This window comes from Podarcis liolepis (genome assembly GCF_965112155.1).
Source record: "Podarcis liolepis genome assembly, chromosome: 10".
NCBI lineage: Eukaryota > Metazoa > Chordata > Lepidosauria > Squamata > Lacertidae > Podarcis > Podarcis liolepis.
In genome coordinates, this window is record NC_139562.1 from 50,048,638 (window position 1) to 50,076,136 (window position 27,499).

General features: G+C 41.5%; 2 protein-coding genes across 26 annotated transcripts in view; one reads left to right on the plus strand and one right to left on the minus strand.

The window, feature by feature from the left end:
- Positions 1–11,807, plus strand: part of PRICKLE1 (prickle planar cell polarity protein 1) — a 71,056-nt gene extending 59,249 nt beyond the window's left edge. For both annotated transcript variants that reach the window (XM_083463448.1, XM_083463449.1), the window contains exons 2-8: positions 3,630–3,816; positions 4,968–5,081; positions 6,675–6,812; positions 7,130–7,333; positions 7,644–7,830; positions 8,425–9,282; positions 10,011–11,807. In XM_083463448.1, coding sequence (XP_083319574.1) covers positions 3,697–3,816; positions 4,968–5,081; positions 6,675–6,812; positions 7,130–7,333; positions 7,644–7,830; positions 8,425–9,282; positions 10,011–10,855 — 2,466 coding nt within the window. In that variant the 5' untranslated portion in view covers positions 3,630–3,696 and the 3' untranslated portion in view covers positions 10,856–11,807. The remainder of the gene's footprint in view (positions 1–3,629; positions 3,817–4,967; positions 5,082–6,674; positions 6,813–7,129; positions 7,334–7,643; positions 7,831–8,424; positions 9,283–10,010) is intronic.
- A 1,545-nt stretch (positions 11,808–13,352) lies between these two features.
- PPHLN1 (periphilin 1) overlaps positions 13,353–27,499 on the minus strand; it is a 30,915-nt gene continuing 16,768 nt past the window's right edge. For 13 of the 24 annotated variants that reach the window (XM_083463689.1, XM_083463697.1, XM_083463680.1 and 10 more), the window contains 5 exons: positions 22,932–23,182; positions 21,355–21,437; positions 19,339–19,458; positions 18,527–18,667; positions 13,353–14,046 (listed from right to left, as the gene is read on the minus strand). In XM_083463689.1, the coding sequence (XP_083319815.1) occupies positions 13,855–14,046; positions 18,527–18,667; positions 19,339–19,458; positions 21,355–21,437; positions 22,932–23,182 (787 nt within the window). In that variant the 3' untranslated portion in view covers positions 13,353–13,854. The remainder of the gene's footprint in view (positions 14,047–18,526; positions 18,668–19,338; positions 19,459–21,354; positions 21,438–22,931; positions 23,183–27,499) is intronic. The other 11 variants (XM_083463685.1, XM_083463698.1, XM_083463695.1 and 8 more) reach the window with 2 other exon arrangements.

Genomic DNA, 27,499 nt, shown 5'->3' on the forward strand with positions numbered 1-27,499 from the left:
TTATTGGCCGAGGGAGCCGGCGTACAGCTTCCAGGTCATGTGGCCAGCATGACTAAGCCGCTTCTGGTGAACCAGAGCAGCACACGGAAACACCGTTTACCTTCCCACCGGAGCGGTACCTATTTATCTACTTGCACCTTGACGTGCTTTCGAACTGCTAGGTAGGCAGGAGCAGGGACCGAGCAACAGGAGCTCACCCCGTCGTGTGGATTTGAACCACCAACCTTCTGATCCGCAAGTCCTAGGCTCTATGGTTTAATCCACAGCGCCACCCACATCCCAGTATTATTTTACCCCCTTTTAAAAAACTTTAGGCAGTGATTCCTTGAAAAGTTAAAAAAAATTCACAGGAAAAACAACAAATCAGTAGCTGTCAAGAGCATGTGCTAACAGGAAAGCCCAGCTGTGGGTTTGGGGGAAAGTGCAGACCCCTGGGAAAGCTATATAATGGAAATACTAGAGAGATAATATGTAGAGTGAAGCAGTGCCCCCCCCAAAAAAGGTGTTTAGGGGTGCTCTCATTTTGACTCAAGAAAATCACCATTTTATAGTTCAAATAGGGAAAAATAAATACAGTAAATGGACAAAAGTACAAAAAAATGACAAAAAATGTTTAGGGGTATGCTTATCCCTGCGACCCCCCCCCCCCAAAAAAGCACGAGTGAAGGAATGGGCAGTCACCAAAAACAGCAGCCACCTTGATAGTAAGGTAAGTGCCATGCACTTCATCCATAAGAATTTTTCTCTCCTTATAAAATTATGAAATCCAGTGTTTCTCCCCCTCATGAATAGAGAATGGTTGGAAACTGCAGAATAAATTTTCAGCACAGTGCAGTTAAGCTTCCTAGTGAAGAAAAAACAACATAGAATTATTAAAGTGCTATTTTTGAAATTGTGGATTGGGTCAAATAAACTGAGGGAAGTAACGTTTGGTTTGTTAAGTGCTGTAATTGGTAAGCTCTGTATAGTACTGAAGCTAATGCAGTCTTTGGATGCCTAAATAGAAACATAATGTCTAGATTGCAAGTGTCTAGACTGCAAAGAAGAAGAAGTCCTAGTTCTGTTCTATTATGCACTTACTGATCAGGCTTCATGTGGGGTGGCCAGTTCTGCCTACTGTATTTTAAGGAGGAAACTGGCAATACCCATATTGGTAAGGTCTCTGGAAATGCAAGTCCCAGGAGGAATGGCTGAACGAGACAAGCATGCTTGGAAAAGACTAATGGGAGACATAACTGTTTCTTGATATCTGAAAGGCTGTCTTGCAGAAGATGGAGCCGTCTTTTTCTCTACTTTCAGAGGACAGCATTGGCGCTAATGGGTAGAAACCAAATTTTGGTCAAACACAGGAAGCTTTCCCCAATCAGTAAGAGCCTCTTGAGATGGTGGTCTGTTTCTTCATTGGTGGCTTTTAAGCAGAGGCTGTATTGTAGAGTTACTGTGGAGCATGGAGTTGACCTCCAAAGTTATTTCCAGTGCTTGTAACTGTCTTTGAGTTCTCTTGCTTTAGCATACACAAGCAGAGTATGATTTGGGTTTTGCTTCCATTTACTCTTAGAAAACTCTTGGGCAAAATGTAAAAGGTGCCCACCTATGGATAATATATATGATTGCAAGTGCATCTTTGGGATCCAAATGAATGCCTGTATATTTCATGATATTTTAAACCATCATTGTGCTCTATATTCTTGGAATGGCTCATTTCCAGTTACTGTATAATACATTAATAAAATGGCAAAGCTGATCTTCAGTATATAAATTAAAGTATTAATTAGCACTTTCTTTCTTTTTTTTGAGACTGCATTCCTAACATACACTTTCCTTGGAGTAAGTCCAATTGAACTTAGCCTAGTTTACTTCTGTAATTTTTTGTTTTACAACTGATTAATATTTTCCATGTGCTTAAACTCTGTAATGAAACTTGACACTGTGCCACAATGAGTTTAAAAAATGGGGGTTTGATCAGCTCAGTAAAATGGATATTAGTCTTACCAGCTTGAAAAGCAATGTGGCCTAAATGTCAAATTATTTTTGCTACCAGCAGTGTGCTGAATAAACTTAAACTTACTGCGAAGATTTATTGCATATAATTTTGATCTCTTTTCATTTAGCATTTTGCATTCAAGGAAAAGAGGCAGATTTGAATGCTCAAGAGACTGTAGTATTACTTGTCCGTCCCCCCCTTAAATTTTTGCAAATGACACCAAGAGATAAGAGTTAGCAAAATTTGTTCTACTAACATGAAACTGAAGGAGATAAACTGTTAGATGGTTCCTCTACCACACACAGCTATCGGATTGCATAGGAAGGACAGGAAGTTCATTCAAGACAGCAAAAGGAAAAGGAGGGGCAGAGGTGAGAGAACAATAGGGGGTATATTTGTAGCTCACACATGGACCAAATTTAATCTTGGCAAACCTATTGAGTTTGACTTATTTTCACTGTCCAAAATGTGCAGTTCACCGCCTAGAAAAGCATGCAATGATTGCTTTACCAGGGTTAAAACAAATTTGTACTTTAAACCACATTGAGTTGCCCCTTGTAATAATTCCAACAGTTGTCTCTCTGTGCTATGGATTTAACTTGCAGAAGTTATCTGATGGGAGGGGATGACTCACCTTCCACGGTGATAACCCTGTTTATAAGTAGTGATGGTTCTTATTGATCTCAAAATTCGTGTTTGAGAGGAATTCAACATTGCACTAAGGCAAACGTTCCATCAGAAGTTAAGCTTACTCAACACAGCATTTCCCCTCTGCTGCCTGCCTGTGCCCCTGTTTTAGGGGTTCTTCAATTTTGGAAGGGGCAAGAGGAAGTCTTTTTGCGCTAGTGGAAGTCCTTGTGTGGGCTTCTGCTAGTTGGGACTAACTAGTTTAATACAGCCCTGTGTTTCTCAAATTAGCTTGGGGTCTTGTATATTGACACATATTTCCAGGTCTAACTCAGCATGATTATTAAAGAATTGCGGTCTGTAACTCTTTTGTAAGTAACTATCACTACCACCATAGAACCCCAAAGCACATTTTTGCTTGGGGAAGTTCATTTTAGTCGTTTAAATAGTGGCACTTCTTTCCAATAGTGTGTTTGCGTTTCTAATTAAAAGCAAAAGTTGTGTCTCGTCTAGTTTGAGATCTTTTGTTAAAGCCCAGTGCATTTTACAAGTTGAAATCATGCAGCCAGAAGCAAGCAGTTCAGCGAAGCACAAATATTTATCATTATGCCACTGAGCATCAGATGCTGCGAACAAGCATCTAAAATGTCCCAGAGTACTGTATATGTAAGAATTGCCTTGGGATCGTTTATGATGACCCAACCACATCATACATTTCTTCTTGGCATTTCTTCTGTATCTTTATTTATATTCCATGTATATAGATTATAGAAATATTTCTCCATTATACCGCTGCTCAGTCTGTAGAGTTTTTGTGGGTTTGGGCTTTAAATTTTTAGAAACACGTGATTAAAAAACCCTCAACTGTTTATTTGAAAAACAGGCTTGTTTTTTTTTAACCCCCTTGGGCTGTTATCACATACTATGTATGCACACCAGAGAGTTTGACACTTCTTTGTTTTGAAAACAGCAACCAAGATTTTTTGTTGTAACATTTGACTTTCCAACTTGTTTTCAGAGCTCTTAATTGATGAACTGCAACTGAGTATCCTGACACTTCCCCACTGACCGAGTGTGTTTTAGAAATGGAGCCAAAAGGGGGCAACCTGACATTTGGCTTCCAGCGAAGCTCGACATCTGATGATGACTCTGGTTGTGCGCTAGAAGAATATGCATGGGTTCCTCCAGGTCTTAGACCTGAACAGGTAAGAGCAGAAACTACTCATTTCAAGCTTACAAAGTGGTGGGAAGTAGGGGGAGGAGAGGTGGGGAAATATTGTTAAAAGGGTGTAGTTATAGGTATATCAACACTCAAATCTGAATTGTTAAATTGTATTATTAATGTTATTGTGGTTTTTGTTGTATGTGTTTTTTGTGGTTGATGTCTGTATTGAAAAACCGATTAAATAATTTTTTTTTAAGAAAAAGCTTACAAAAAGAGGCGGTTCTTTTATTTGTTAATTCGATTTAAAACATTTTCTACAACAAGTTATTTGTCGGACCTTAACTTCTTTGACCCTTAAGTGTCCTTTTACGCTGACATGCATAGTCAGTGGTCCAAAAGCAAAAGATTAACCCAATTTCCCCTCACTTAGGCAGCGCTATTCTCATGATTTTCTGCAGGAAATTATAGTCAAACTTTGAACTCCTTAACCTTAACTGTGTAGATGAAGCAAAAGACCTTATTTTATATTGGGGATTTGTCAATATTTTTGTCAATCTTAACTTAAAAACAATACTACGCATAGAGCAAAATAAACTTTTGGTAGAATAATTTTATTTTTTGAGACCTACACTGAAAAAAAGGACAAATTCTTAGTGGATTTCCACTTTTATCAGATGGGAAATGGAGTTTCTTCCAACCTTCTCCCAAAGATAAAAATTCAACAGTTTCTAGCAAAGTTCACATGGGAAAGAATTAATTTACAAAACAATGTTTGTTTCTTTATTTAACCTGTAAGATTAAAGCCTGTCGATTATAACTGTTACGCTTTCTGGATATCTTCACACGTTGGGTGATAAAATGCAGAAAGAAAATGTGGAATTTTAACAGACTTGCTGACAATCCTTGAAGGATGTGGAAATTAGATGTGCATAATTTATGGCACCCCTAATTGTCACTGCAAATAGCATTCCAAAACAGCAATTCAACAGCTGGGTGCTGGCTATCTGAGGCAATCCAGTTTCGCAGAGTTGGCTCACCTGCTCTTAGCAAGAGGAATGCAAACTTTGCCGAACATCTAAAGAAGAAAATCCTAGTGTCTTTTGTTAAAAAACAACAACAAAACCCTAAGATAAGAGCAGTAGATAAGAGGGAGCACATGGGTCATTATGTATATTTCTGGTCTCTGCTCAGGTACAGCTCTACTTTGCTTGTTTGTCTGAGGAGAAGATCCCTTACGTTAACAGTCCAGGAGAGAAACACCGAATTAAGCAGCTTCTGTATCAGCTGCCACCCCACGACAATGAGGTAGATATGGTCAAGCATTTCTTGCCCTGCAGTCCAGGCAGAGGGGCCAATTTGCTGAATGTGCAACAAACCTGTGATTTCTCAATTACGGCACTGTGTTATAGGGAACTATTATATCTGGCCACAGTTCTCCATTCCCTGGCAAACTCCTGAATGGATTACTGTGGTACGTCGTGCATGGGTCTGCCTTTGAAGACAGTATATAGATGATTCAGTTGGTACAGATTCTGTACCAACTGAAATAGCGATATGCTGTCTTCAAAGGCAGATCCATGCACGACGTAATGCTGTCATCATTTTGACTGCAGAGTTTATCTGGGTAGTAAGAGTTCCACTTCTTGTTCCCTTCCGAGGAAAACTCAGGGCAGTAATACTTTGAATGACTTGAGACATCCTCCAGCTCCCACACCCTTGATGTCCACATTTCTGCTTCTTCCTCTGTTAGGGGTGTAGGTGACACTTGAATTTATGGGAGGATTACCTGGCACCAGACTATTAAATAAAACATCCTAGGCTTTTGAAATGCATTTGGCATTTTATAATCTTGCTGGCTGTTAGTTTGTGCTGGTTTCTTTACTGTGTGGCTTATGATAGTTTAACTTTGTCAAAAGCCATTCACCAGATAATGTTGTATAGATTTAGTAAATAAAAGTGTGTTGCAAGAGATCACGAGATTCCCCTCTACAGAGGAATCTACCTTCTGTGTATTTGCACGATTCCCTGCTCTGGTGTGCCAGCAAACTGCTCAGATAGCAGGTAAATACTGCTGCATCTCTGCATCTGTTGTGATTGTCATTCCTGGTGCAAAGATGCAGAGACACAGCAAAATAACCTGAAAAGGAAGGCCAACTCACACAGAAACACAGGAGGTGAGGTTCTCTGAGGCAAGTAGCTCTCTTGTACACTGAATACAAACATCTTTGGATGTAAGTAACCAAACTTCTCAGCTTTTTCCTTTGAAAAGTACTTGTTTAATGATATCTAAACGTTATGTTGGTACAGTGAGTATAGGTGCTGGATGCAGTAGAGGTTTGGGCTGGGCAGGTTGGGTTTGTAGTATCTCATGAAAGGTTCTAAACAAGAAGCTACGAAGTCTCACTGGTGTCTCCATTGAGTGTATTGTGTTAACTGTGCTGATATAAGTAATGTTTCCCCAAACAGTCCTAAATTACAAAACCCTGAGGCTCATACAGTGTATGTACCTAATCAGGTTTTAATCTCTTCCATCCCTTTACTTCACTGTTATAATCTAAAAGAAAAAAAACCTGGAAGGAACTCTGCTTAAAGCATATTGTATTAACTTGTAAAACTAAATGCCCTTATACCATCTTCAAAAAGCAATGTCTGCATATAGGGTAGAACTGCACTCACATCTTGTGATGGTTGTCTCATGTCACTGTACCAGTTCCCATTAGCAAAGACCTGAATCATTGAACAGGAGTGAAAATGTCAGAAGGAATCTGTTTTCAGCTCTCTTCCATTTTGATGGACATAGTCACTTCTGAGATAGATTTCTGAGGAAAGACAGACTGCATTTCTTTCCAATATAACTAGCATAGATCTTAAAGTTGTTATCCTTTCCTTTTGGTGAAGGTGAGATACTGTCAGTCTCTAAGTGAAGAAGAGAAGAAGGAACTTCAAATATTTAGTTCACAACGAAAGAAGGAAGCTCTGGGACGAGGCACGGTGAAGTTGCTCTCAAGGGGAGTGATGCATGCACTTTGTGAGCAGGTAACGTTCTTATTACCCAAATTAAAAATAGTGTTGCACCTGTGTGAAGCTCAACTGTGGATATTTAAATCTACATAAGAACCAAAGTTAATGGACTAAAGCTTGAAAACTGCACAAATTTAATAAGGCTGCATAAAAGGTATGCGGTTCAGCTCTGTTAAAATGGAAAGAGCAAGTAAATATTGAACTAGAATAAACTGTTATGTTAATTGGAAAAAAGCAGGATGGAATTAGGCTATAAAGTATGTTGAAGATTCAGTATTCATACAACAGAAAACTAATTTGAGCTTGCCTGTTCATTTGTATTTTATTTTCAGTGTGGTACAAAGATCGGCGGAGGTGAAGTTGCAGTATTTGCCTCAAGAGCTGGGCCTGGAGTCTGCTGGCACCCATCCTGCTTTGTGTGTTTCACATGCAATGAACTACTTGTTGACTTAATCTATTTCTACCAAGATGGAAAAATTCATTGTGGAAGGCACCATGCTGAACTACTCAAGCCGCGTTGCTCGGCATGTGATGAGGTAATACCACATTCCCATAACACTTAAAAGCCGGAGGTCGAAATGAGAATTGTGTTCTTTGCTCAGTTAAGCAGCTAGCTTCCTGAGGACAACTGAAAACTTGAGGGTTGTATTCTACTAACTTTTGCTCAGACTAAGACCCATTGAAATAAACACCTTGAATACCACCCTGAGATTCTCTGGACTTTTCACACATTAACTTCTCCAGTAAATTGAAGAAACATTCCTTGCAAAAGAATATTGTTAAATATAGTGGCTGCAACTGTGCTATCCACGTCTTTGCCTAAACTATTTCCCCCCCCCCTCCTAGATTATTTTTGCTGATGAATGCACAGAAGCGGAAGGTCGCCACTGGCACATGAAACACTTTTGTTGCCTTGAGTGTGAAACCATCCTTGGAGGACAGAGATACATTATGAAGGATGGGCGCCCATTCTGTTGCGGCTGCTTTGAGTCCCTCTACGCAGAGTATTGTGAGACTTGTGGGGAACACATAGGTAAGCGTATGTTAACACAGGGGGGGGGAATGGGCACACTACAAACTAAGCTAGAAGCTCAAGTTTCTAATCTGTAGGTGAAAGGGTCTCTGAAAATGAATGTTAAAAGTGTTGCCTGTTTGGGGGGGACAGCTGGCATCTAGAGTTTTGTTTTTTGAGGGGGCAGGGCTTAATCTCCCAAGTTTGTTAATTTAAAAAATAAACATTTCGTAGGCTTTAATCTCAGAATGATGACCTCAAAGTCACCATACTCGATGAAAGGCTTCAAGGCGAAGCTCCAGCATGTTTGCTGAACTAGTCTGCCGGCAATTTCAATTAGATTTAATTTGAAGTATGAGTTTCTTTTATTACTTCAGCTGTGTTAAATTAGCAAAGAACAGCTCGTTCTGAAAACTGGTATACCGCCAAGTGAAAACTTTTCATCCATCCACTGTTGTGAAGTGGGTTCTGGTGCCACAAAAAGCTTTGGTGCAACAGATCTGTTAGTCTTCAGCAGTGTGGCTCCAGTTTTTTTCTTTTTTAATTGACACCAGCATGCTTCTAGCAGACATGCACAAAAAAATAATAATCTCAACTACTCCTTTTCTTAACCAGGGGTTGACCACGCTCAGATGACTTACGATGGACAACATTGGCATGCCACAGAAACATGCTTTTCTTGCGCTCACTGCAAAGTTTCCTTACTTGGCTGCCCTTTCCTTCCCAAGCAAGGACAGATTTATTGCTCCAAGTCATGCAGTCTGGGAGAGGATGTTCATGCTTCGGACTCTTCCGACTCCGCTTTCCAGTCTGCCCGCTCGAGAGACTCCAGGAGAAGCGTCCGCATGGGGAAAAGCAGCCGCTCAGCAGATCAGTGCAGGCAGTCTCTCCTCTTGTCCCCAGCCCTGAACTACAAATTCCCTGGCCTTTCTAGCACTGCCGATGATACGCTCTCACGGAAACTGGATGACTTAAGTCTTTCAAGGCAAGGAGTAGGCTTTGTTGATGAAGAGCTCTGGAAAGGAAGGCGGGAGGAAATGCCTGATGATCCGGAAGAATGGGCTGAGCATGAAGACTACATGACTCAGCTGCTCCTAAAGTTTGGCGACAAAGGCCTTTTCCAGCAGCCGGTGGAAGCAGACGTTCGATCAAACGAGCAGTGGATTTGCGAGAGCATGGTGAAAGGCAGATCAGAGATGAAGAAAAACAGTCAGAGCCTAGCGAGCAAGAAATACCACTCAAATATGTACTGGGCACAGTCCCAAGATGGCCTAGGCGACTCTGCATATGGTAGCCACCCAGGCCCTGCCAGCAGCAGGAAAATCCAGGAGTTGGACATGGAACATGCCGCAACTAGATACAAACATGACCAAAAGCAATGGTATGACGACTCGCTGGAGAGATTGTCAAACCTGAAACAAGAGCAGTGTGTTCGGGATTCAATGGATTCCCTGGCTTTATCTAATATCACAGGTAAGAGGATCAAGAGAATGTAATATTGTGATTTGCACTTCCATTTAGAAAGCCCTAATGATGCCTTCATCCCGATAGATTTGCTTCTTACTAGTAGGCTGCAAGAGGTATGCTCTGTGCAAGGCTTTCTTTCTTTCTCTTGTGCTCGTCATATAGATACCACCTGTGTCAAGGCATGGGAATTTAAGATCACGGAAGAGGGACTTGATGAGATAGGAGTCTTTGATACAGGTTTCTTCTCTCTCCGTTACTAGCCAGCTGAACACTGCATATGTTTCCGCTGCTGCTTTCCTCCTCCCTTTTGCCTTAGCTGAGCCTGACAAAGGGGAAACTGGGTAGGGGAGATAAGGGCCTACGATTTCTACTAACTATAGGACAGTGGTGTCCAAACCTTTTCAATGAGGGCCAGATTTGATGAAGTGAAGGGCTGAGAGGGCCGACCAATTGTTAACAATTTTTTTTAGGATTAAAGCTGTTGAGCTCTTTTATGATTTTACTCCAAAGTTGTTGAGCTTTTTTAGGGTTGAAGTTGTTGATTTTACCCCAGGAAATAAACTGCCACAGGGGCTGGATTAAACCAACCGTTCTTGTGTCACTGTCCTTCATAACCCATACTTGAGTAACTTAGCGAGAGCTGAAATGTATAAACATTTGCATCTGAACTGTTGGGAAATAATGGTGGTGGTGGTGTTCATTTAACCTACTTCATTATAATGTCTTCCTCTTAGGTGCTTCAGTTGATGGAGAAGTCAAACCAAGACCTTCCTTGTATTCCTTACAAACCTACCCAGAGCTGGAAGTAGAGGATTGTGAAAAAATGAGCAACATGGGCACTCTGAACTCCTCAATGCTTCATAGGAGTACAGAGTCTTTAAAAAGTTTAAGTTCTGAATTATGTCAAGGCAAGACGCTGCCAGAGGAAAAGCCAATGCACATGCCAGTACTGAGAAGATCCAAATCGCAGACTAGACCTCAGCAAGTCAAGTTTTCAGATGATGTCATTGACAATGGAAGTTATGAGAATCTCGAAATCCGCCAGCCTCCTATGAGTGAAAGGACTCGTAGGCGTGTTTATAAGTTTGAAGACCCTGGGAAGAGACACCAGCATCGCCGCAGGAGGAGTAGGAAGTCCAGGTCCGATAATGCGCTTCACTTGGTTGCAGAAAGAAAATCTCCGCCAAAGGAAAGACTTAATTTTTATTCTCCTCAGGATTATGACAAGTTTGTTCAGAATAAAGGTCATGCCGTTAGAGCATACACTCCAAACCCATACAGCCAATATACTCATATTGCCTCTGACTACACAATGAAGAACCAGAGGGACCAGTTTCTCGGATTTTTTGGAGAGGAGGAAGACTCTTGGTGCTCGTCTTCATCCTCCTCGTCCGATTCTGAAGAAGAAGGGTACTTCTTAGGACAGCCCATTCCACAGCCCCGACCAGTCAGATACCCCTACTATACAGATATCCTTTCCAGCCCGACTGCTGAACTCCCCAGTTCTCAGTTTGGACAGAGGGTAACCAAATCTAAAAAGAGAAAACCTCCCAAAGGCAAAAACTGTATAATTTCTTAATTTTGAACTGTTTCTTCACTGTTCTTCAAATGTTATGTACATAAATGGTTAAAACAACTTGTGTAACCTGTAACGGGGCAGTCTCTTGTCCATGTTCTCTATAAAGGCCTTGCAATCAAATCAGTTGAATCAGGAGGGAGTAGTAGAAGAATAAATTGAAAGAGTTTATAATACCGGTCAGATGTGGTTTTAGAGGGCCTTACCAGCAAGAATGCCAGTCAGTATCTTAGGTTTAGAACTTGCCTGCTACTTCTGTTGCCTAGCTAAGACACAGTATCTCAATTATAGTGTGCAACCCTATTCATCCTATAGATATTTCTGTAGCCCAACCATTTTGATGCTAAGCAAGAATGCTGTTTCTGTACAGGGCAAAAGGCGTATCAGATTGACTATTCTATTTGCTTTGCATTGTATCTGAGTGACCCTCAGGTAAATTAATTTAAATATATGATGTTCCTTGCCCTTAAACATATGGTGTAAGCTACAGCCCCTACTTATGAAGTTAATTGCATTAAGTCAGTGAGTCTGCTTATATTAAACTTTTGTGAAAATGAGTCTGAGAATCCTGTATATTTGAAACACTACCCTGAGTTCCAAATGTAGCATATAAGCAAAAATTAGAGCCATCTGATATTTATAATGTAGTATTTTTTAGCTAAATCTGTATTTGTAACTTAACAGTGCAAATAATGTACATATTGTAAAGTTGAGATTTAACAGACTATTTTTATATCCCTGAATTGCAAGACATTTGTTTAAAATACCATTAGTTTTGTTTGAGGGTTTAACAGCAGCTTGAGTCAGGCAGGGGTTTGTTAAATGTTCATAAGTTTAAAGTAGTGAAATGTTTAATTTTTGACGGAAAAGCTCTGTTTTGCATGGTAGGAGCTATGTAAATACTGTTTAAGCTATGGTACGTAATATTAAAGGAATTATTTATGGGTTAAGACAACTAAGTGTGAAGCAACATTACAACAAAACACTTCATTCCGACTGTTTCCATATGGCAGGCTTGAATCTAATAATACGCTTTAAAATGACTATCTGACCATTGTGACTAGGTGAAATGGCCCATGTTGTATAGAAGTAGTTGAAAATTAAATCAGCTATATATTAGTGTTAAAAGCTGCTTGATAGCTGGGCTATAGAATCCCACTTTCTGCAGCAGGTTTCCTAGTAGCAACCAAGCCACCAAAAGGCAGTAAAGATGGCCCCTATGCTGTCAAAGGAAGACTGTGTGGGTGTGTGAATGCAGATGTTCTTCCTACGAAAGGCACTGACATCTTTCAGCTCATTACCTACCGTAGTTTTCGCTCCATAACACGCAGTTTTTTCCTCCTAGAAAGTAAGGGGAAATGTCTGTGCGTGTTACAGAGCGAATGCTTCCCTCCTCCTTCCAGCGGGAGAAGAGCCGCTGAATGGGGAGGAGAGAGGGACATAGTGCCTGCTTCTTTAAAGGAGCAAAGCGGGAGGGGAGAGGACTTACACACTCGTGTAAGCGGCTACTGTCTGGTTGGCTCCTTTAAAGCAACCCTGCTCTCTGTATCGCTCTCCTCCCGCTTTGCTGGAAATAGCAGGAAAGATTTTCAGCTCTCTAAGGGGGGAGGGAGGGGAGGAGGGAGAGAAGCAGAACCTGCTTAAGGGGGGGGGGTAGGGAGAGAAGCAGAGCCTGCTCCACACGTGCTCCTTGTCCCTTGAGTGCTTTTCCTTCCCTCCCCACTTAAAACATGGTTACAAAGCACAGATCCACATGGATCCTCAGGATTTTTGCACTGGGTCACCCCAAATTCACCATCAGATCACATAGCATGTCCATGGCTACAGTTTGCACCAAAAGAATCACGCACCCACTGTTGCCTGGGGCCGCAGTGGTGCAAAAACGTGGTTACAAACATGGATCCACAGGATTTTTGCATTGGGCTACCCCAAACTCACCGTCAGATCACATGTCTGTGGCCACAGCATGAACCACAAAAATCATACATCCACTGTTTCGTTTAGAATATTTTTTTTCTTGTTTGCCTCCTCTAAAAACTACATGCGTGTTATGGTTGGGTGCGTGTTATCGAGCGAAAAATACGGTAATACCCAAGGAAAGTCTGTGTCTTAGCAGCATTTGCAACCTGTTATTTGCTGTTGATCCACCACAACCATGTCAATAGTTCATAAGCATATGCTCAACCTGCCTGTACTGATTATGCGGACAAGTATTATGTTGTCCACTTTGGAGATAACTCAGGCAGATTATGACTTAATTGATCCTAATGTGATGCCATCCACACTAAGTGTCACACTGGCAAATCCTTTGAGGCAGTTTACTTAATCCCATATTGCAGGTGAAAGCTATGAGCAAGGTAACACATGTTCACTCTCTCGTATCGGTGGAGGGGAGAAACACACACATTAAGCATCCCTGACACTTTTGGAAATAGTTGTCCGTATAACACCACTTCTAGAGTGATTATGCTACCCCACAAAAACACACACACACACAAAATCTGAAATATGTTTTTATGTACACAAATGAAAACACTGGAAGGGGAACAACATACCTTTTCTTCCATTCTTTTTAGGATTAAATCTTTTAAAAATGCAAATTGCCAACTTGTTCAGAAGTATTTTGTTTAATTTCAGTTTACAAAAGGCTACTTTTTAGTTTAGTTTTACAACATAACAAAAAACTACCCTAAATACATATGTAAATTTACTCCACCATTACTACTGTATATACGTAGCTAGCTTTGGTAATGGGGCATGTCACTTTGTTAAGCATGTTCTAATGTATACTGCATACATGGAATGTACATCTGCACTGAAATTCAGAAATGACCATAACAATACCTCAAACATGTTTTCGCCTTCTTCAGGAATTTACTTAACTGTTAATAATAAAATAGATTACCACAAAGGAAGAATTATGCAGTCAAGTGTGCAGATGCTGATGGGAAATCAATTTTTAAATAGTTTCCAATTTACATATGGACAATCCCAAGTTGATCTTACGATTCTTCAAATTCGTGCCTGACGGTGTCGTATTCTGCAATGAAGTGCTTAAGTTCTTCAATACATCTCTCACCAATCTCATGCAAATTCTGTCTCAGGGAAAACTGGATGGGTTTTTCTAACGCAGGGTCTTTTTCAATCAGCATTTTCACTACAGCACCAAAGGTTTCGCAATCCTGTCTGTACACCTAGAAATGATTTTTTTGAAATTCATGAAACACAGCAATATTAATGTATCCTCCACACTAAAGAACAGTAGGCTAACTGGTACAACAGACTTTCTCCAAAAAAGTACAGAACTTGATCTCAATTTCCAAAAAACTGGCAGCTGTCATTCTGTGCCCTTTCCCCTTAAGGTAGGAGTAATGGCTGGAGTTTCCCCAAACAGTACAACTTAATGATAAAATTATAAAGTATTTTCCCATTACATACAGAAAATCACAGCATCAGACTAAAAACCCAAGAGACCGATTTGTAATTTTCAAAGACCTAAGAAAACAAAAGCCAAACATCTCGCCTTGAAAAAACAAAACTAGGCGTCTGCATCAGACAGGCCACTTTGAGGACTTCGCTGAGCCGCCACCTCTGGTTGCTACCAGCAGCTTAACTTCTGAAGACAGAAAAGGGCTCCCAAAGAGTGTCTTAGTTTGGTGGGAGAATAATCTCCATCTAGCTACCTAAAGGTAAAGGTAAAGGTACCCCTGCCCGTACGGGCCAGTCGTGTCCGACTCTAGGGTTGTGTGCCCATCTCACTTAAGAGGCCGGGGGCCAGCGCTGTCCGGAGACACTTCCGGGTCATGTGGCCAGCGTGACGAAGCTGCTCTGGCGAACCGGAACCAGCCGCTATAAAGCGGTACCTATTTATCTACTTGCACTTAAGGGTGCTTTCGAACTGCTAGGTGGGCAGGAGCTGGGACCGAAAGACGGGAGCTCACCCCGCCGTGGTGATTCGAGCCGCCGACCATGCGATCGGCAAGCCCTAGGCGCTGAGGTTTTACCCACAGCGCCACCAGCGTACCTAGGGCCCAGCAAAAAAGGCAAATACTGATAAGTGGCATGGAGAAAGAGACCAGCAACCACTGAAGAGATCTGAACTGGTGAGATATGTCCTATAGCTATTTCCAGGCTGCAACCCTGCAACTGTATTTTGAACTAACAAGTTTCCAAACCTGGAGAGGTCATGATTGTACAACACATTGCAATAGCTTAATATGAAGGTTTCCAGATCATGCACAAACCTGTACCCAGGAGCAGCCAATTAAGTCCATGGCACAGAAGCTGCTTAGGCCTCCTGTGACAAGTTGTATCTCAGCACCCGGGCTGCAAACTTGATCCTTCAGAAGGAATGCAAATACATCTCTCTGGCCAGATAAACCCACAATCAAACTCTGGGTGGTCAGGATTTAGTTTGTTTATTGGCCTTCATCCTGTCTGTTTGATTCACTACTTGTCCATTTCCAGAAACACCACATCTCAACCATCCCACCTGCTTACTATTGAGGCACACAACAGAATTTGAATATGTAAAATGGGAATGCATGCAATCTGCCCGTATTTAGTACAGCAGTTGAATTTATTTGACCTGGTTAAAAAAAAATAAAAAGAACACACTTCTGCAGAAACCGCGGGCTGAATGGAAGGTGATTTCAGATTAAGAACATGTTAAGTCCAACTTTCAAAACATCTATAAAGATGTACAGATCTATATAAAGATCTATATGTATAAGTTACATAAATAGCTGTATGAAGTTTGCAGCTAATTAACTGTATTACACACAAATAAAAGGTGCCTAGCCACAAAATGTTGCAATGTGCCTAAAAACTCAAATGTAGTCCCTGCTCTTTGAACACAGTGGAGTACAAGGTTTCTGTATGGAACTTGAGTGCTGGATTTGTCTGGGGAGAACTGATGGGGAGAACTGATATTTGCTGCAAGCTGAGAGATGTGGAAGACAGGGATTAGGAATCCAAGCCAGCCTCCGCTTCAGTTTCTCCCGACTTGCAATATTTAACTCTGGTCTATATTTAGTCTGCCTGCTTCAAGCTACTCTCAGCTCAAGCTGAAATGTGGAGGTCTGAAACATGCAGGGCAAAAGCAATGAGTAACTGCAGGGTGGTTGTAAGCCAGGGGTGAACAGATTTCAGGCTTCTGGGATCTACAAAGATCTAATTAGAGATGGCTCTACAAGGCGAGTCATGGCTGTTTTTAAGTTTCGATTTGTCCACTGATTCTACTAAGATCCACCAACAGGAGCCTGGCGGAAAATACAAAACACTTTGAATTAAAGAATTCAGAGCCTGAACAGTGCAGTGTTCAGCAACAAGACAGCTTCACGGTTCCTATAGCTATCATGAACTTGGGGTTGTCCAACACCACACCCAAGACCACCTCGGCCAGGGAAACAGGAAGGGTAGCACACCAATAGCAGCCCTAGTCTCTCTCTCTGGCCCATAGGCCTTCTATCCCAGCCCAGAAGAGAGGGGTTTCCTGGCAAGACACAATCATACTGCAGCTTTGTACTACACCAAGTACCTGACTAGGTCAAATCTACTCTGCCCAGGTCATCCTCCTATGTTTTGGTAATACACCTTGCCCGCACAAAAGTGTTTTACGCTACCACGAAGCAATCCTTGAGCCAACAGTTTAAAATGTTGATTAAACCGCTTCCAGTGATTTCCAAAGATTTTCAAAAGGGCAAACCGCTTTACTCAAAACATTTCAAAATACAACTCGGGAGTAATAAACTTTTGACTGCAGGAAGGACCCCACCCTTCAATGGTTTATTTTAAAAGTAGCAAACTGACCAACGCTGTTTCCTAGTAAAATTTGCTTCTCTGTGAAAACAGGAAGGGTGTCGTTTATCTACAAAAACTGTTTGCTTAGTATTGATTTGATAGCTAGAAATGCATTAATGATTCTGGTTTCAAGTTTATAGCCCCCTCACAGGAAGAAAATTTAATTTAGACTTCATCTAAAGGAGAACAAAGGTTAAGTGAGGGTGGGGTTTATTGTGCTTGTATGGAAACAAAAGCAGCCCATTTTTAGCAGACGTGGAGAAATGCAATTTGCTGCTGACAACATATATTCATTCTAGCACGTATTTATGAGGCCTACCACTACACGTATGCCATAGAGACTTACAATGATTAGCTTTTAATATACTCTGTATTTTTCCTTCCTCATTTCACACACTCTTGACTCCACTTTAGGGGGCAAGCCACCTCAAATACCAGATTAGAACTAAAAAGAGCAAAATACAAATGCAATGTTTGTGAAAGCTAGTCGTTACTAATTTTCTGTAATGGACTGCATCATTTCCTTACTTCTGAAGCATTTAAGGATTCAGAATAGGCACCTGCATTTGCTGAACAGTCTGGACTGGACAACTGGGGTGGAAGAGTATCATCTTATTGTTCTAGAAGCATAAATATCTGAGGTTTGCAGCTTCACTCCTATGATAAAGAGATTACTGTATAGACACTGTGAGAAGTTTCTGGTCTTTGTAGCTTTGGAATGGAAACAGTTTCCCCCCAAATTAACAGAAGCAATAGCATCCAGTCATTTACATTCTTAGCTAGCAAAACTATGGAGCAAAACTATGAAATATAATTTTGTCCAGCAAAAGCAAATGCGTACTAAAGAAAATCAGGAATATTGGGAAAGCTTAGTTTATAGAGTGGAGTAGACTAGACCCAAAATACACTGATTGAAAAGCAACTTTGAATCAACCACAGATTTCTTTTTTGTCCATATTCTTTAATGTGAACGGAAATATTTTAAACTCATTTTATCAATGAAACTACTGAAAATGTTAAGTAATAGGAGTAGCCCTCAGACCCTGTTGTGCAAGTATTCTCTATGAATGAACCAGCACATTCTCAAGAATGATCATTTTCATCGCAGTCTAAAAAAGGATGCAGCTTCCAAGCAGCTACTGCCGCAGCTTCATAAAAACAACGAACACTCTGATCTAGATCTACATTGCTTTATTCTGTAGCTTACTGTAAGTGCATCTGCACCAACTCTACACTTAACTTTTAAACTCTCATTAGCTTGCTATGCTGCAAAAAGCCTGATCTGACGGCTGACGATCTGCTTTATTTTAAAAGATGAAGAAGAAGAAGAAGAAGAAGAAGAAGAAGAAGAAGAAGAAGAGGAGGAGTTTGGATTTGATATCCCGCCTTTCACTCCCTTTAAGGAGTCTCAAAGCGGCTAACATTCTCCTTTCCCTTCCTCCCCCACAACAAACACTCTATGAGGTGAGTGAGGCTGAGAGACTTCAGAGAAGTGTGACTGGCCCAAGGTCACCCAGCAGCTGCATGTGGAGGAGCGGAGACGTGAACCCGGTTCCCCAGATTACGAGACTACCGCTCTTAACCACTACACCACACTGGCTAAAATACCAGCTGGCATAAATCACAGAAGTACATGGTAGCACCCATGTTTGCCCCATTACAGCGAGTCATTTAGTCATTAAAAAAAAAAATTAACCCTGAGATTTGCCTTCATGCAAGTTTTAAAGTACTTGCAGCCACCACGCAAGTCTTTTTAGAAAGGATTTTTTCTTCTTATGGATTTTCAGGATTCCATCCTAAATAAACTTAATAATGAAATTAACAATAATTACAAAGAATCAGAGAACAACTACTACCAGAGGTGAGGGTTACCTGTTCAATCTCCTTTGTCTTTGCTGCAATTGCTTTGGAACGACTAACATGCGGGCTGTCTTCAAACAATTCATTATTGTCTGGTATGCTGGCGCCAGTTTCTTCGTGGCGTTCTGCATATAACGGTTCTGAGGATGCAGCCTTTAAGAAAGGTACAGTAATTTTATGCAGTTAATGTACAATCTGTGTAAGGGCAGGAATGAGAGAATAAGGAAAACACGTAATTGACACAATGCAGCAAAAGCCAGTTGAATCTAGGATGCAAAAAGACAAAGAGTTATAGTCTTGTGCCTGCTATGGAGGAGCGCTCTCAGCATTTTGGAGATTTTCTCTCCTAGATAAATCTCAGAGAAACCAGTTTTTCAGATGAGGATGGATTTGTATTCTGGATCTGACGCAGTGAGAACTGAGAAACAGTGTTAGTTGGGAGGCTGCATATGGAATATGACAGGAAAGTCTCTCTTTGAAATTCCTTTACTGCAGAAAAGGAACAAGAATTTCAAAGTGTGAAACTGCTGAATCAGAACTATCAAGAAGTCTGACTCACTATTCAGGCAATGGTTTCCAGACCCAATTTTGTAGAATAGTGTAATTCCCAAAGGTAGTTATAGTATAAAGTTGGCAAATTAAGCCACTTAACTTAGGTCCATTAATTTCAATGGCTCTATTCTGAGTAGAACTTACTTGAATACCGGTTACATGGCTCTGCTATCAGACCAGTTTGGAGTTTTGCTCAGTCACTCATTTGGATGTACATGAAAATTTAAGACAGCCAAATACTGCACAGTGGCAAATTATTGTTTTTAACTTACTTCATAATCTGAAATTTCAGGTACGCTGCTTGTGTCTGTCTTCTCTGCTTTTTCAGCTGCCCACCTACTTGCAGCCTCTGCAAGCTCCTTTTCTGACAAGCGGCTACTTTTGTCTAAGGCCTAGTGAGAAAAAAGAAACCCCAGAGTCAGTGGCGGAGAGCAGGCAGGGGCAGGGCTGGCACACATCCTGAGGATGTGGCATGTGTCCTGAGGGTGTGGCATGTGTCCTGGGGGTGGAGCACGCCGCCTGCAGGAGCTGCCACGATGGTACCCTACCGGGATTGTGCTGCCAAGGGGCTGTGTGCTCCCCCCGGCACTCCTCGGCACTCCTCTTCCTCTGCCAGTGCCCAGAGTGTGGCTGTTAATGTAACAAGTCTGCTATACCTGGAATTGGGTGTGGAGAGGGGCAGCAAAATAGGACACAGCTGTGGGCAGCCTGAGGAAGTGCCCCCAGCCTGCCCATAAAAAGCAAGTCTCGAGTGAGAGACTAGGGCAATGTCCGCTGTTTCTAGGGACTTTCCTCTTTGTGAGACTTTTGTGGGTGAGCGGAGAATTTGTTTGGATCCTGGGTGAGAGCCCAGAAAGTGAGAGGGTGTGTCAGAAGGAAGATAAATATATGTAATAATAATACACCAACATCAAATGCACTGAAATACACAGAGAAGCTTAAAGGAGAAGTTTTAAAGAACCGATACTTGCAAAACGCTACTGTTACAAAAACTAGCTTCTATATTAACACTCTAAAAAATAAAAAAGGAAATTTACAGCTGAAGGGACTCTGTGAAAGATACAAAAGGTCCAATTTTTCAGAGAGAAAATGATACTTTTCAAGGACAACCCATGAGCAATAAATGTAACGTACCAAATAATGGTTCAGAGTTGACATTGTATTCCCAATCTCCTGAACAGTTAAGAGCTCAGGAGCATCCAACTGGCTTGCATGCGCCTTCCCCTTATTACTCCTAATAATAACAATTTCATTATTTATACCTCACCCATCTGGCTGGGTTTCCCCAGCCACTCTTGGGCGGCTTTCTGCAAAATATAAAAACATATTGCTGACTATGGTTAATGCCAGCAAGTTGCCTTCATAACCAGAATTTGAAACCCGTTTCGGAAGCTGGTTTCAAATTCACATTAAGAGGGCAATCTTGGGTAGCAAGATAAAGCTGTAAAGCAAAGCAATGAAGGGAAGGACAAGAGTACAGGAGACACGGGGGGGACCAGGCCTCCTGCATGATCCATCTACTTATCATGTTTAGGATGCGGAGAACCGTACATTTTATTTATTTCAAAATTTATAAACTACATTTACAGAATGGCTGACTGAGGTAGAGAAATAAAATATAAAAGAAAATCAATAATAAAAACATTATTTAAAACATAAAAACCAGCAAAAATTAAAAAATGGCAGAGAGAAAGGGGGGAAGGACTAACTGAGGAAGACTTGGAAGAATAGAAATGTTTTCAACAACTACTGAAATATTAAGCCTGCTTCATTTCATTTATGACTCACTTCCGATGAAACATCCTAAAGCAAAGGAAGAATAAAAAACATCAGCAATAAAAACAATTTCAAATCCAACAGACTTGGATAAAAATCTCCACTTAAGAGGGTTTGTTGAGGCCCTCTCCTGCAGAGTGCAGCAATCAGCTGGGTATAAAATGGGTGAGATTATATTTTAGCTATCCTAGTCCCAGGTTGTAAAGGACTTTTGCCAACACTTTGAACTTAGAACCACTGCAAAAGGATAGGACCAGGGAGAGAGCTTAATCAAACTTTTGAACATCTGCTAAGACCTGTGAAGGAATTCGCCCTCCCTTAGCACAACCAACAAACTTACACCTTGAGAATCCACACTATAGAGTTGTAGAAATAGGAACTTTAAAAGGCAAAAACAAATGCAGGTCTCCCTAGTATTTGAAAAAATCTAAAACAAAGAGGCCGGGATGTAACGGAGACTTCCTGCATTTAATTTACTATCTTTTACTATTGAAGTCTACTAATGAATTCACCTTTGAAGGTGGCCCTGCTGCTGTTCCTGAGGGAGAGACATCTCTTGACGTTTTCAAGGACTGAGAGGCGCTTTTCTCTTTACCTAAATGGACAACAACGTAAGTGTTTTATTAGTCATATGAAGAAAAGCATTTGAAAATGAAACTGTTACACAGCTGCGTAATGGCAGTGGGTTCTGTTTCAGTTATATGGTGGATTATTAGACTGTCTCTCCTTCCTCTGTAAAAACCTGAAATGGACTTTTCTCCACCCAAGCCCACTTATCAGATTTTTGGGTGGGGTGAGGACAGAACTTTGGACCTCCACAGACTTAAATCATCTAAAATACTGAAGACTTGTGTTGTTAATGTACATGGTTGTTCCTTTATTTTTAAAATAAACTTACGGTAAATTAATATTTCTGAATCACCTTTTCACCAGCTGACCCACTTTTGTGTGAGTAAGCCTTATTGAATTTGGTGAGACTTGCATCTGGGTAAATCAGCAGAGGAGTTTACTTTTAGGCATGCAAAGCAATTTCAATGTAAACCCAAAGCAAATGAAGGATCTCAAAATTTCCCTTACTTGAGGCTTCCAGACTTTGAATGCTTTCCTGTGATCACCTCTTCTGCTATCAAGCGATTCTTTAATGCATTCCACTGCCTTTATAAATCACATGATCACACATAATAAAATACTAGCAAAATTGGTTGGTTCAATCTGCATAAACCCAAAGCTTCCATCATGTATAGACATGTCCTTTTATCCTGTGCAGTTTTTGCACATGAGTCGGACAGACTTCACTCATACAATGGGACTTCATCTTCCTCGCCTTCCCACTGCACCAGCCCAAAATCTGTTCTAGAGAAAGGATGTGATATGCGATCTCTGCACCAGAAGAGGGGAGGGGAGGCAATTTGGGGCAGTTTCTCCTTGTGCTGACCACGAACCAGCCCAAAATTTGCTGAAAGGAGTTTGAGGAGCCTTTGTAATGATATAATGGGAGGCAGGTGGCTCTGTGGGTTAAACCACAGAACCTAGGACTTGCCGATCGAAAGGTCAGCGGTTTGAATCTCCGCAACGGGGTGAGCTCCCGTCGCTCGGTCCCTGCTCCTGCCAACCTAGCAGTTTGAAAGCACGTCAAAGTGCAAGTAGATAAATAGGTACCGCTCCGGCGGGAAGGTAAACGGCGTTTCCGTGCGCTGCTCTGGTTCTCCAGAAGCGGCTTAGTCATGCTGGCCACATGACTCAGAAGCTGTCTGCAGACAAACGCCGGCTCCCTCAGCCTATAGAGTGAGATGAGCGCCGCAACCCCAGAGTTGGTCACGACTGGACCTAATGGTCAGGTGTCCCTTTACCTTTAATACATGCCAACTGCAGAAGAAAGGTGGAACTGGGCAAAAATCAACTCCTGCCTTCTTTTGGACTCATAGAAACTTGTGGATCAAAGAGCCTTCTCAAAAAGTGCAGGGATGCAACTAACTACAAACCTTAGAGCGAGGAGCTGAATTCCCTCAAGCACTTAGCATTGCGACCTTGTATATAGGGGAAGTCAGTGCCAGCTCACTAATGTTAGTTTCCATCCATCCTCTATTACCTTGTTGAGAAATATTTCTTTTAGGTAAAGATGACATACTTCTGCTATGCTGGGACTGGTGGTAGGCATAGGCTTTGCTTCTGTCGGGAGAGTAACTTCTGCTGCTGACGCTGGACCCAGATCTGCTGTGGGGGGAATCCCTTCGGCCGACCGGCGATTCCCTGAAGTAAGGAGAATCTCTCTTATGCGGGGATCGATCTCTCGCATAGTGAGGATAGACGGGTTTCCGGCGCATGCCGTCTCTCAGGTCCCTTTCAAATTCCCATAAAAAGAAATTAAAATTACTTAATGTCAAAATTCTAGGAGCACATAACTAAATACCTGAAGCAAGTACCCATCTTCTATTGAATCTTTCCTCTGAGACAAATCAGTTTATTATTAATAATAATAATAATAAATTTTATTTATACTCCGCCCTCCCCAGCCAAGACCAGGCTCAGGGCGGCTAACACCAGATAAAAAACAATTGATTAAGATACAAGTTAAAAACAAGATTAAAAGACAACATTAAAATGCAGCCTCATTTCAATAGAAACTCAAATCAAAAACTTTTTGGGGATGAAAACGTCAAATCTTCACCACAGCAAACTATTCAGACTGGTCCTACATGGGACCGAAAAAAGCCAGGTAAGTCCCCAAAAGGAGTTCCATCACAGAAGGATAAAGGGAAAAGGAAAGAGGGGGAGGGAAACATGTTGATTCCAAGGCAAAGGCCAGGGGGAACAACTCTGTCTTACAGGCCCTGCGGAAAGAAATCAGATCCTGCAGGGCCTTGGTCTCATGAGACAGAGCGTTCCACCAGGCCGGAGCCAGTGTTGAAAAGGCCCTGGCTCTGGTTGAGGTTAATCTAGCTTCCTTAGGGCCCAGGACCTCTAGGGTGTTGCTATTTATGGACCTTAAGGTCCTCCGTGGGGCATACCGGGAGAGGCGGTTCCGTAGGTACGAGGGTCCTAGGCCATGAAGGGCTTTAAAGTATTTAGTATTATCCAAGAAGGAAAAGCGTCGGTGTAAAATACACGGTGATTGTTGCCAACTTGGATGGCGTTAGAAGAGGATTAGATACATTTGTGGGAGGTAGGGCTACCAATGGTGATTAGGATCGATGGTTATGCTCAACCTCCACTGTCAAGAGGCAGTGTGTCTCTGCGTATCAGCTGCTGGGGAAAACAAGTGGGGAGAATGTTGCACTCAGGTCCGGCTTGTGGGCTTCCCCGTGGCATCTGGTTGGCCACTGTGAGAACAGGATGGTGAGATCCAGCAGAGCTCTTCTTCCAACTTCCTCTAATGTCTTATACATCTCTACTTGTGATTTACTTCAGCTGAAAATTATTCTCAGGGAGCCAAGAGGCTGATTCAAGTGCAGTGCACAGAGTGCAGAGATGAGTGCAGAAGACAGGATAAACACTCTGAATGGGCAGCCTGAGACGTAAGCACGCTGTATTGTTTTTAATATTTGGTTGGAAGCCGCCCAGAGTGGCTGGGGAAACCCAGCCAGATGGGTGAAATATAAATAAAAAATTATTATTATTTGGTAGATCACATCTTCAGAGGTTTCTTCTCCATATTCACTTTACCTTTCTAAGGATAAATAGCAACCTTCATTGGATTGCAATGAATGTTGGTCCTATTCAGAGTAGACCGACTGAAATTAATGGACACAACTAACTTAGGTTTATTAATTTCAATGCCAGGGACGTGGGTGGTGCTGTGGTCTAAGCCACTGAGCCTCTTGGGCTTGCCGATCGGAAGCTCGGTGGTTTGAATCCCTGCAACCGAGTGAGTTCCTGTTGCTCTGTCCCAGCTCCTGCCAACCTAGCAGTTTGAAAGCGCACCAGTGCAAGTAGATAAATAAGTACCGCTGCGGCGAGAAGGTAAACGGTGTTTCCATGCGCTCTGGGACTTGTCACGGTGTTCCGTTACGCCAGAAGCAGTTTAGTCATGCTGGTTACATGTCCCGGAAAGCTGTCTGTAGACAAACACTGGCTCCCTCAGCCTGAAGCGAGATGAGCACTGCAACCCCATAGTCACCTTTGACTGGACTTAACTGTCCACGAGTCCTTTACTTTTTTACCTTTACCTTATTAATTTCAACAGGTCTATTCAGAGTAGAACGTAGTGGGATACAGCCCATGATTTGTCATAGCTGCAAATCTTTCCTTTCAAACTCATGGATCTTTTCACATTCTCAAGTTGAAATAGACATTCATCTTCTCATATGGCTAAACTGACAACATCCAAAGGGAGATCAACATTTGGCATAGGTTGGTGTAGCTTTGTAGGTTTCCAATAGGGCAGTCTAATGTATCCCTCCTAGAAATAAGGTACCTTGGGAAGAAACATGAAATTTTCATATCTTATAAGCTATAACTCTCACCATCCCTAAGCTAGCAGAACCAGTGGTCAGAGATGATGGCAGTTGTAGTTCAAAAACAGCTGGAGACCCAAGTTTGGGAAACACTAGTTTGGATCGATGATCATTAAAAAAAGATTATGAAAACAAAATTCCATCAAAAGATCCAACAGCCAAAAGTTGGGGGGTAGTTGGGCAATAACTCAACCGTACAGGAAAAAACTGCATTAAAAACTAGAGTCAAGTTTCAAACCGTGAAGATTCACATAAAGTTTAGAAGTGTGGAAACCAACACCAACTAGATCTAGATTAGGAATGTCCATGGACCAGCCAGGAAATGCATTAAAGTGACCTGAAACTTGTTCACATCTTCACTTGGCTTTTACAACCGTTATATTGCTATGCAATAAAAGGGAGATATTTAAAGGAAACTGAAACATGGGTTATTTTATTGCTTTACTTCAGTCTCTTTGTAAGTTTGTGCTTTAAGTGTATGATCCACAGAGAGCCACACGGAGATGGAGCAGTTAAATTAATGGTAAATGGGGGGAAAGAGCCCTCTAGTGTACACTTTGCAGAGCGCCTTCAATGCTGAAAGCAAGCATTAGGCTCTTGGGAGAAATGCAATGAACAGTCTACACCACTAATTCAAAAATAATTGTGCCAGTATCTATCAATTTCAGTCTCAGGTATGCATGCACTTCCCAATGTGCTCTAAAGGACCTGTAAGCCTGGTCACTATTTTGTGACATTTTGGTTGCACCCAATGGTTGCATTCTCTTGCTGCCAAGACAGTGGTAGGGAGACAAAGTGAAGTCTCCTCCCATCCATCCATTTTCTGCCTACATCCTGCTGTCCCTTGCTCATAGGAGCATTTTCTTCACACTTCCGTGCCTTATCGCTTCTGTCTTTTGTCTTCACCTCCTTAGAATCTTAGTTTTATTTCCTACTGAACTAATTTCTCACTTTCCTCAAGAGGAAATTGCCTACGAACCTTCCACACAGTCTGTTTCATTCTCTCACAAGAGTTATAAGGTGTCGATGAGAGCCATATGCGTTATCTCAGATACCACAAACACCTCTTAGCATATGAAAAATCTGGTTGGCAAATAAACAACAACAAAAACTGGTTAAAGGGGCAAGCATCAATTAGCAAAGGAAGCTTGGCATTAAAAAAAAGGCAACTAAGCTCTTGGAGCAAATAGTTGGGACCTAGGTTTCACAACATCAATAAACTCATTTTATGACAAAGCTCAAGCCCTCGTCACATGCTTGCTCTAATAAGTAAAGCAGAATGGAATGCCAGCAAGTTGGCCGAAGCAGAATCAAGACAAGACAAATGATGGTCCCACTTTCTAGGAAGCAACTTCCACTGTGTTCAAATAGGACCTACTTCTGAGTAAACACACTTGGGACTGCATTTTAAGTTACTGGCAGGGTGGGAATAGCTTTACTTAGATGTTCAACATCCCCTTAGCTGCTTAAATTTACAGGCTTGTGGTGCTGAATGTGTTGTTCTTTCTCTCATTCCACAAAGAGGGTTTGTGTTTCCCAGAGCCAATGCTCTGGAAGCAGTGACAGTCTCTTTAAAGAAGTCACTTGGATCTCCAAATGTTTGCTCACTCTCTTGTTTTTTCAGCTGCTGATGGCGGCAGCGAAGAAAACGATCCCTTTTGTGCTACTTTTAAATGCACTGCAATCAAACATTCTACATTAACAAGTTGTTTTTTTTTGTTATGAAGCACTTAATGTAGCAGCAGTAGCATGCCAAATTCTAAATAAAAGCACCTAATAGAATCTAATATTCTCTCTCCCCCCAAAAAAATTCCAGTGTGAATTTCAACTATGCAGATATGTCCATCTTTAGGATTGCAAAAATGAGTCAACCGTGGAATAGGAATACTAAACAATATGCCTATTTCTTCAGTTCTAGCCTTCAAACATAAAAATACTATTAGTGGCCTTGGACTAATAAAGAGCAGAATTCATATCATGTACTGTTAATATCTATATTAAATGGCTTCTCACCAGCTAAACACTACCAAAATAAAATCTATATAAGCTAGCTCTTTGCCTAAAAACAGAACTGCTTTTAGAGTCTTTAAAGCACGTCAAGTAATCCAGAAAACACAAAAAGAGGAGAAGTAACTGCTTATAGCCTCTTACTCCATTGCTAACAAAGCAAGCCTGCATGCAATCACATCTTTTAAGAGCAAGG